General features: G+C 43.8%; 1 protein-coding gene across 1 annotated transcript; it reads right to left on the bottom strand.

Moving 5' to 3' along the window:
• Positions 1 to 927: 927 nt before the first annotated feature.
• On the bottom strand, positions 928 to 10,217 carry LOC308640600 (intermembrane lipid transfer protein VPS13C-like; the record flags this gene model as incomplete). The annotated part of the gene is made up of 7 exons (XM_081312443.1): positions 10,096 to 10,217; positions 8,406 to 8,512; positions 7,500 to 7,671; positions 6,236 to 6,298; positions 5,139 to 5,281; positions 4,486 to 4,585; positions 928 to 1,221 (listed from the first exon to the last, which is right to left on the bottom strand). Exons 1-7 carry the CDS (start codon positions 10,186 to 10,188, stop codon positions 928 to 930), a joined length of 972 nt encoding a protein of 323 aa, XP_081168569.1. The 5' UTR covers positions 10,189 to 10,217.
• Between the last annotated feature and the right edge of the window lie 533 nt (positions 10,218 to 10,750).

Raw genomic sequence — 10,750 nt, 5'->3', positions numbered from 1 at the left:
CACACCTGACATGATTCTTGTTTTCAAATGATGACACCAAACCTGGAATGGGTCCAGTACCAGCCTGGGGTAAGAGAGCCAGTAGGAGAACCAGGCTGCAGGGTTGGGTCTGGATGGAACTGAGCTGTGGAGAAGAGAGCAGGTGACATTTCCCCCACTGGTTGGGACCCTGTCCAAGGCGAGATCAACAAGGTGGTGTACTAGTAAATCAACCAGGGCATGTCCAAGCTGGTCCCGAGCTCTGGAATCTTCCATTGCCCCCATCATGATCTTTGCCTCCAACCTAGGCAACCATGTTATAAGGTAGGTGCTGCCGGCTGTCCCTGATCCCTGGGTTTGTCCCCACCCGTGACATCACAAGTCAGGATGGGACGAAGGGAATGCATGTTGCCCCTGGGAGGAGACAGCAGGGGGACTGAAGGCTACAGCTGCCCTGTCCCTGATGGGCAGGGTCTCCACGGGCCTCTGAGGCTCAACATTCCTGTGGAGAGCAAAGACCTGAGGAGATGGGGCCGCTCTGGTCACCTGAGTGTCAGCTCCCTAACACTGGCTCCCAGAGGCCAGTAGAGCTGGCTCCATCTTTAATGAGGACACAGAATGACATCACACGTTGTCCCTTGTCATAGGTGGGAACACAGATCCTGGGCTTAGAAGAAAAATCTCCATTTGGGGGATAAGAACCCAAGGCCTAAGGAGGGCCTCAGAGCTGAAAGGATCAGACCAGGTGAAGTCACTGGCTCCACCCAGTGTCCCCACTGGGAGAAGAACCCTGGGCTGCTGTCCCAGGGTTGCACTGAGGGGAGGGAGCAGCGATCTCCTTCAGTCCCAGGCCTCAGGAAAGCAGAGCCAGGGAAGAAGGGCAGCAGCCACCCCTCTCCCGGCTCACCCATTGGTCAGCACGGTGCCTTGTTCCCTCCAGAGGGCGATTCACCAAACTGCCACCTCCCACTCAGTGGACAGACGGCGGCTGGGCAGCCGGGCGCAGGGGCCGTGATCAATAGGCGGTGCATTAAGATGGGCCAATGGGCGCCTATCAATTGTCACTCTGTCACCTCCTGTTGCCATCATCATCATGCCTCCAGCGTGCAGGTCTACGCCCCTGATTAATTGGGACACCGGCAGCCATGGGGAGGAACTTCGTTCGGAACACGGGACACAGGGTGGATGTGGGCCTGGGGAGGCAGGGGGACCCCTAGGGCTCGGCTCCTGCACCAGGCTCACCTAAGAACCAGAGGGACCTCAGCAAGGGTCGGGGCGGGAGCACAGTGACAACCAGGCAGGCTTCCAGACATCACCCCTGCCTGCAACAGACAGCCTCTAGGGCCACCATCATTTTCCTTTGAGGACCCCTTTCCAACTGTCCCAGCCATTGGAGAACCCCAGATCCGAGCTGGGCGCCTGTCATCCCAGGCTGGAGGCTGAGGCCGGAGGATGGCAAATTTGAGGCCAGCTTCTGAATTTAGCAAAACCCTTTCTTAAAAGTCAAAATGGGCTGGGATGTGCATCTGTGGCCAGCGCCCCTGGGTTCAGGTCAGTCCCAACCCCAGGGGCAAATCCCACACCCAAGGCACCTGCGCTCCGCAGCCTAGGGGCAGCTCTGGCCCCAGCCGTCTGCACTCTTCAACCTAAGAACTTGTCGCACTCAGGATCGTGGCGGTGGCAACAAGCTGCCAGGGTCCCGGGGCTCCCGCGCACCCCACCCGACCCCCACACATTCCTCCAGCTACCGGGGAGACCCCTGAGGTGACCTGTTCCCTAGGCAGCGTCCCTGCAAACCAGCAGCTCCAGTTGCCCAGCGCGACCGGCCAGGGGCCACGGAGGTCGAGGGCCACTGGGTGGGGACAGCCACGCCCTCCCTAGAGGAGCTCAGATGCGTGCAGGGATGAGGTGTCGACCTCGGCCGTGTCTTCTGGGCCTCACAAGACCCGAAGGGGAGATGCGCTGTCGCCTCCTTGCGGTTCAGGGGCTCAAAGCGAAGCATTGTCAGCAACCAGGAGGCTGCATAGTGCAGTCCTGGCTCTGCCTACGCCCGGTCCATGCCCCCCCAGGGATGTAGCCAACCAACCCCTGCTCCGCCTACCCCCCCCCAGCGTAGCCACGCCCCTGTTCCTGCACAGCCCATTCCCAGCCCCTGGGTCTGACCAATTTCCCCCCACACTCCTGCTGCAGCCCACTCCCCGTCCCCAGGCGTGGCCACCCTCTCCCAGCTTTTTTGCCGCCTGCTCCCCATCAGGAGAGGAGCAGAGCTTTGGGAGGCGCCCAAGGGGAAGACATCTAGGAAAGCTATGCCGGCAGTAGGTGTTCGCTGGCATAGGTGAGGGGGAATGCTTGGAAAGGCCGAAGGAGCCTGGTGCAGTGGGGTGTGTCTGTCATTCCAGTGCCTCAGGAGGCTGAGGCAGGAGGCTCGCCAGGTGGAGGCCAGCCTCAGCAATTCAGCAAGGCCCTGTCTCTAAAGGACTGGGATGGTCAGTGGGTAGCCACCCCTGGGTTCAGTCCCTGGGACCACAACCCAGGAAGGCACAGAAGGGGTTCTCAATGGAAGTTGCCCCACTGTGCCCACCCTCTGCCTCTGGTCCCTGACCACAAGCTCCCCAGGCTTTCTCTCTAGAGACCCCCAAATCAGATCGAGGTGTCTGTCTGAAATTGACTCTGAGACTTATCAAGCACAAGGCTGAAGAATCGATATTGAACCCGAGACCCACTATAAGGCGCTCCCTGTCATCCCATCAACCTCTGCACTGTCCATGCCACTTCCAATGTCCTGCATTTTGGAACTGCACACACAATACCTTAGTCCCTGAAGACTTCAGGATGCATGCCGTTGCCCGGTGTTCAGCATATTCTTTTTAATTGGTAGGGACTGGAGATTTAGCCAGGGGTGGCCGATCACAGAGCCACATCCCAGCCCTATTTTTTGAGACAGGGTTTTTCTAAGTTGCTGAGGCTGGCCTTGAACTTGCAATTCTCCTTTCTCAGCCTCCCAAGTTACTGGGATTAAAGGCGTGCACCACGGGGCTGGAGTTAAGAACGCTCTTGTCCAAGTCCTTGTAAGCACGATTCTTTTCAGAATTGAGCAGAGAGGGCATATGTCAGTGTTTTTAGCCCCCCCCCCCATTTTCTCCTGACCTGCGGGAGAAAAGAGGAAAGCATGCCCTGACTAGGACGAGCCAAGAGAGGCAAAGGTCAACTGGCTGCCCACACCTAACCTTCCCTTGCTGGAAGACAATCAGACGCGCCAGGGAGACCAGTCAAAGCAGGATCTCATTTCATGAGTAAGTACACACAGCTAATATACTGCACTGGAGCCAATCAGGATAAAGGTCAGAGGGGTGGAGTGAGTTCACATGTCCATCCCATCCCATGGTCTGTAAGAGAAGGCACGAGCTGTCCATGAGAGCAAAAGAGTCCTGGACCTTCCTGGAGGTGGTCTGTGTTTTCCGTCACCACCCACACACAACACTGCCTCCTGGCTGATTGCCATCCCAGCCACTTGTGTGGCCCCAAGATGGGAAGTGGGCAGCAAGTCATGCTCTACAGGCATGCACATGTTCTGGCCTCATGGAAACTGCTAGACCTTTCCTGATTCTGGTCTATTTGCTTCTCCTCCAGGCTTTAATGCTTCTAGAATGGACAGATGGGTGATGTGGCCGCAGAAGTTTTGGAGCAAGGAGTGAGGTGGGTGCTGGCATAGTTAGGGCACCCCTGGGAGCCTCCAAGGAGATGCATCAATGAGTGTGGTGGGTGCTGAAGCTCCGGCCAGTGTTTGAAGGCCCTCGGATGACTCCCCTTGGATGGTGCTACATGCTCAGGCACCAGCCCTCATCAGGAAGATTTGCGATTCCCTGGGCCACCCACCTGGAAGCTGGGACTGGAGGCTCATGGGTATTATGCTCCTGAGGACTAGGCCAGGCCAGGCCAGAGTGCAGGTGGGGGTCAGCTGTGGAGGGAGCGGTGGGAAGGAAACCCAGGGGTAGGAGCCAGGGGTGGCAGCTGATGCCACCAGAACCCCCCATTTCTAACCTCAACCAGGTCCCTGCAGGGGGCTCCATGGTTGAGCAGGGACCTCATGGAGAAAGTGATGAGCAGAGTCTGCCCCAGTGGGGAAGAGCCACCTGGCCACCTGAAGTGTGCGGCAGACACTAGGGGGATTTGAAGGCAGGGCCTGAGCACCAGTCCACCCCCCAACCTCCTACACACACACACACACACACACACACACACACACACACACACACTGACCCTGTGCTCCATCTGCTCTGCTCTGAGGCAGGTTGGCGTTTACCCCAGCACATCCCCAAGTCCCCAGGGCAGAGAGAAAAGGCCCAGCACTTCCCAAGGCAGGAGGTTTATCCCTGACTGAACCCCAGGGCTGCTGGACCTCGGAGGCCCACCCTGGCCCATTTTATATTCAGACACAGGGTCTAGTGAGTTGCTGAGGGCCTCACTAAATTGTTGAGGCTAGCCTCCAACTCATGATCCTCCTACCTCAGCCTCCCGAGTTGCTGGGACACAGGCCTGAGCACAAGGGGACGCTACCAGCAGGAGGAAGGCCAGGCTGCAGGCCAGCACATCTCTGGGGATGACCCTGAGCAGAAACAAGACTGTGAACCAGCAGTTTGTAAAATGTTGCCTTTATTTATCATTTATCCATCGTATCTCAGTTATGCCATTTTGGTGTCCATAGTGACAGTCCCCTGGAAGCTGGGTCAGCCCCTGACCCCCCACCCACTGTGATCACTGCCAACAGGCCACATGGGGACAGCAGGAACGTAAGCTCCTCTGAGGTCTGGCACTCTCCAGTCACAGACTGGGAGCCAGGGACAGGGCCTGCATGCCAGAGGCCATGAAGTCCCCAGCGGTGGAATGGGAGGCCCTGCCCTCTGACAGGAGCAGGAGGGGTATGGCGGAGGCCCCCATGAGCTGGGAGGTGGCTGGTGGTGGGGCTGCCCTGCTGGGGACTGGGTTTAGACAAGGCCACATGGGAGAAGGTGCTGGGCCCTGGCCAGGGCCAGGCCCCTCTGGTTCTTGTCCTAGGGCTCTGGGGACAGTGTGTCACCTCTACTGAGCCATGACTGGGCCCATGCAGAATAGGGGCACCCTCCCTAGGAGGTGTTTTTTACTCGATTACAACAAATTACCTGACTTGGAACTTACTTTCAGGAATTAATGATTCTTCATCTTTTTTCTTAGACTCCTTTTTGCCCCAAAACCCACTAAACCAGCCTCCACGTTTCTCGCCTGTGTCAGATTTTTTCCTTAATTTTTGTCCTGACCGAATCACCTAAAAAAAATTAAAAATGGATTCTAGGACAAATTCCCTCTTCAGTTTCAGGTACATCAACAGTCAATTTTTTTTATCACAACATTAGAGTGAAACAGTCAAGAAAGTCAATTCCTTCTTAAACAATGCTCACGGGTATGATTAGGTTAATTTACAGTCCCCCTATTAATTTCCATTCTATACCTATTGACAGCATTTTGACAAGGTTGCACTATATTAGCAATATAGTTAAAATTTCAAGTAAAATTTTTCTAAGGTAAAATTTTTTCTCTATAAAAAGACTCACAGGATACACAGAAAGATCTAAGACCAATTACCTTCTGTGTGTAAAGTAATATTGTGATAATAAGCGTTTCTATTTTCTTCTGTTGATCTATATACTTTCTAACTTTTCTATGATGAGATGTATGAATATGTCATTTATTTTTAGTACCAAGAAAATCCAGAAATGACATGGGACAATGTACCAATTAATAAGCAACTATGAACCATTATAAACAGATCAATTCCAATTTGGGGAAGAAAGAGAACAAAGGAAAATAAAAGAGAAGAAATAATAGGGGCAAAAGGAGAAAAGAAGAAACAAGGGAAAACAAAACAAAAGAAAAAATGAAAGCAATAGGTAATAAAAGGCAAAAGTAAGTAGATATGGGGAAAAAACTTGAAAGTCTACAAGTAAAAATGTTAGCAGGATGAAAAGTGACTTGTATTTACTTTGTTTTTGAGGTTTTTCAAAATTTTAGTTACAAACATTTTAAAGATTTCCCCCTTCATATTATTGATTTTTACCAGTACTCCCACTTAGTTTTTTCATGAGACTAAAGTAAGCAAAAAAAACCTTTAATCTCTATTCCCATATGCATAAATCTCAACTGCTTCCCATAAAACTTAGACTTCTTTATCCTAGGATGAAAGGAATGATATTAACATAAATCAACTAATAAAACTGATTACCTCAACTTGTGCTTGTTGCCTTCCTAAAATTATGTTAAAATCATCTAGAGTCTTCTCCAAGTCCTATAAGAGAAAGAGACAATTTCAAACAAAGAAAATACTCAACAGATGAAAAATTATTTTCTTCTTTGATTTCGAGGTTCATCTAGTCCATTATTAGTACTTGTGATGCAATGAAAGTATAAATTGAAATGTTCATGAGGTTTTTAATTTTTTTAATTTATACAATAACAGAAATGAATTTTCCAAGAAAGTAAGTCCTCATTACATACAGAATTTTTGTGTGGGACCACTGCAATTCATAGATATTCAAAAATGCACATGGAAACAAGATTATTTAAGGTGATTTGTTTTACTATTAACTTTATGATTCTTCCTTCTTACTCTCCCATACTGTATATTATTTTGTAACCATTGTACTAAAGGTATCATTATAAAACACAAAATTTAAGGATGCAAATTCTCCAAGTTAATAAGTAGACTAAGGGAGAAAATGATTTGCAGAATTTATATGAAAGTGTGTAGGTAAAATCTAACATCTAATAGATAACCTGTATTCCCGGTGATTCATGTATTTTTCTATTGTAATTCTTACAACTCTGTAGAACAGATATTATTTCCATTTTATGTACGAGAACACTAGACTTGAGAGGGTAAGAAATTTGTGTCCATGAGCAGAACACTGGATAAATATCCAAATACTTGACTTCAATCTCATGGTTTTTTTCTAATATATCATATTAGTGACTGTCAAATATCTCTGAATAATAGGAATTCAATTCATTCTTCATATTATGAATCAGAGGCAGAAACTTCTATAATCTAAATCAGATGATATTAAGCAAATTATGTACTTGGAGTGTGTTTTCTTTTAATAGGGGGTAACTAAGACAACTCCTTTTTCTTGGAGAAGAGGCTATTTTTTAGTAAGACTCAGAACTCTTAAGAAAGTTACTACCATCTGACTATGGCACTTTCACTAACCAACCAGACATAAATAGCTAATAAACATATAGTTAAATAGGTTTAATAATTATCTTCTAAGTATTATAATAAAAAACAGACACATTTCCTCACACTGGTTGCAATAATTTTATTTTACTTGTTAGTAGAAGGGGGGATAGATTAAAAGAATAAATATATTTTCTTATAAAATTCTCTCTCAAAGAGATGAGTTCTGTTCTTTTTAAAATTATACACTCATTAAAATTAATATTAAAGGGTGAGTTTTAAAATAACTCTCTCTACTATATGTAAACTATACCTGAATTTGTTTCTGTATTTCTTCTGATACTTTGGTCTGGGTTAGCTTGCTTTTGTAGACAGTTTTATAACTCTGAAGCAACTGCCTGTGCTTTTTTATGTGACTCCATGACCACATTCGTGTATATCTTCTTATGTGAACTTCAAGAACAGAATTAATTGCATATTTCCACCTGAAAATCAAAATTTATTAGTAGCCATTTAAGGTTTTAAGAAAGAGCAGGGAAACAGTTTCTCCCTTCTCTCTCCCCCTTATTTTTTCTCTCCTATCTTCCTACACTGTTAAAATTTTTGTTCTTTTTTACTATCTTTCAGTAAGAGCTCAGTATAACAGTGCCAGTCCTCAATAAATTCTCAAATAGATTAAATTAAAAAACCCTCCAGGAAGGCAATATGGCAAAGCAAAATCATAAAGGCACAAAATGACATACACCATGGAAATCAGTACAGTAAGGTTCTGTGGAGTAACTTTTTGGTAAGCAACAGACCATATTAACCCTGGTGGTCCCACGATTGTTATCACGTAGAGACATCACAACTGATTTAGTTCATGTAAAAGTACACTCCTGATAGTCACACAACAACAAAATCACTTAGGGTTGCATTTTTCACAATATATCCTAATGTTAAAGTACACATGACTGTATGCCAGCATGTTTATCATACTGAGTCCATGGTGATGCCTAATAAGATTTTTTTGAAACACTGAAAGTCCTGAATGCTAAGTTAAAATTTGGAAATCTAGGAGCAAGAATACAAGAGGATGTGTTTAGGAAAAGATTAACAAAGACATCTCCTTCTATCTGTTCCTTTTTAAAAGTGGCTAGACTACATGGTTTTAAAGGTCTCTTAATTTAATCTCTAACATATTTTATGTATCTCATAAAATAAACAAAATCTAACTTACCACTGTCGACTGTTGGTATGAAGTGGTAAATGAGGTTTGTATTTCCTGTAAGGAGCATTTCTAACCATATAATCCACTGACTCCAAAAGGTCAACCATACTTAAGTACTATTAAAACAAAAATAGAATTATAATTTTACATTGCACATATGAATAAAGACCAGATTTTATTCTATTTTTCAGTCTACCAAGATTCCAAAACAATGTTGACTGGTAACTAAAAAATGCACTATATTGTCAAAAGTACACTATTATTGGAACATCTCTGTAATCCCAGCAGCTCCAGAGGCTGATGCAGGAGGATCACAAGTTCAAAGCCAGCCTCAGCATCTTAGCAAGACCCTAAGCAACTTAGAGAGGCCCTGTCTCAAAATAAAAAATAAAAAAGGGCTGGGGATGAGGCTCAGTGGTTGAGCACCTCTGGGTTCAGCCTCTGATATCAAAATAAAATAATACACTATATTTAATAAAATTTAAGATAATATCATTTATACACTGTAACATAATTTTTAGACTTCACTACAAAAAAAGTGTTGCCAATTAAACTTTCACATCACCAACAATAAGTATCCTATTTTTAGAAATGTTAAAATGTAAAATATACTCAAAAATAATGAGATATTCTGCCTGTAACTACGAATATGAAATAATATTTTTAAAATAACGTGTTTTTCCATTGGTACATCATTTCAGTAATAGCCATGTAAGAGCTGATTTTCAAAATGCTTTAGAAAACTATTGAAAAGATAAAGCTATTTAATTGCCCATCTCACCCACTAATTCAGCAACACTATGTGGATCCGACAAACAATTCACCTGAAGCAAAATACAGGCACAAGAGTGGATAACATGTCTTCAGGCTAGAGAAACATGCAAGTCTAGCTTCTTCCTCTCTCATTTTTCCTAATGCAATTCTAAGGATTACCTATAAATGTGACCCTTCAATGCCTGAAATGTCTAGTCTGAACTTAAATTTACTTAAAGTGTAAAATATATCATAGATTTTTAGACTTAAGGGGAGGGAAAGATATAACATCGTTACAATTTTCTATGTTGATAACATTTTGAAATGATATTTTGGAAATGATAGGTTAAATAAGATGGATCATTAAAGTTAATTTCATAATTTTCTTTTTATTTTGCTAATATAACTACTAGAAAATCTAAAATTACAAAAGCAAACTTCATTGTATTTATTGGACAGCCCTGGGCTAAAATTGTCATTAGTGAAATCTCCAGTCTTCCTTTCAGTTTATTTTTTCAAGTGTGCTATCCAAACCCTCTGGGCATATAACCACACTTGGGAAACACATGAAGGAAAGAGTTGCCCTCATAGCTGTTCTAAAAATAAAGAAACAATATTTAACATAAACAGTATCTGCTATTAAAAACTGTGAAGGAAAAAAACACATTAAAATGTTCTACCAACTGTGAATTAAATGGAAATAATGTCATTTCCATTGTCTAGTTTGATACAATTTCTAAGATTTAGGAAATGATCAGATAAAGAAAAATATATCTTAAATTTGAAGGTTTTTTTCCTTTAAAAAAATTTTTTTGAAGCTTCCAATCTCAACATAATGAACCACAAGAACCACCAGACAATTATAGAGAAAGAACAACTGCAAAGGATAAAAGCAATCAAGATCAATAAGACTAATCAAAGCTAAAAGTGTTCCCTTGAATCTTACCTGGGGCTTAGTTAGTTCAATGGCAATATTTTGGACTTCTATGTTGCAATCCAGTTTGGGTGTTTTGAGTTCTATTTCTGCATAAGGATTCATGTAAAGTTTCGCAGAGGCAGATATTGGCTGGAAAACTTAAATCACATGGGAAGACTTAAATAAGATGTTTATATGCTCTTGCATATAAATTACTATAAATAATTATGAGAACTCTGAAATAAATAAACATACATATGTATATATAACAAAATCACTAGCAAAAATATTTACGCCCCTACTTATCTGCATACTACCAACTTCCAAGCTCTATGATTAAAGTAGAATCTGCAAAGAAATTGGAATCCTATATTTCTAGTTAAGAAATGTTCAAAACACAGCTAATCTGCATAAAATTAGGTTTCTCTTCCTTGCTATGTTTAATGACTTTATTATTCATTAAAAATACCAATATAGGGAAGGAAATAAAATGTAATTAAATAATCAGTGGCAGAATTTTGGAACAGAATCGTAAATAAAATCATCCCAGGAAAAATGTTACTCACCACTTCATGATTCTCAAAATGGTCATTACATATATAATCTTAGAGTTAACAGAAGAAAATATTCTTGAATTGAATAGTCATATAAAAAGTTATATTAAGGTAGATGATAGAGCAAAGTA

Source organism: Spermophilus citellus (genome assembly GCF_964194105.1).
Source record: "Spermophilus citellus genome assembly, contig: SCAFFOLD_55, whole genome shotgun sequence".
Classification (NCBI taxonomy): Eukaryota; Metazoa; Chordata; class Mammalia; order Rodentia; family Sciuridae; genus Spermophilus; species Spermophilus citellus.
Note: the sequence above shows the minus strand (reverse complement) of the source record. Positions and strands in the feature narration are given on the sequence as shown.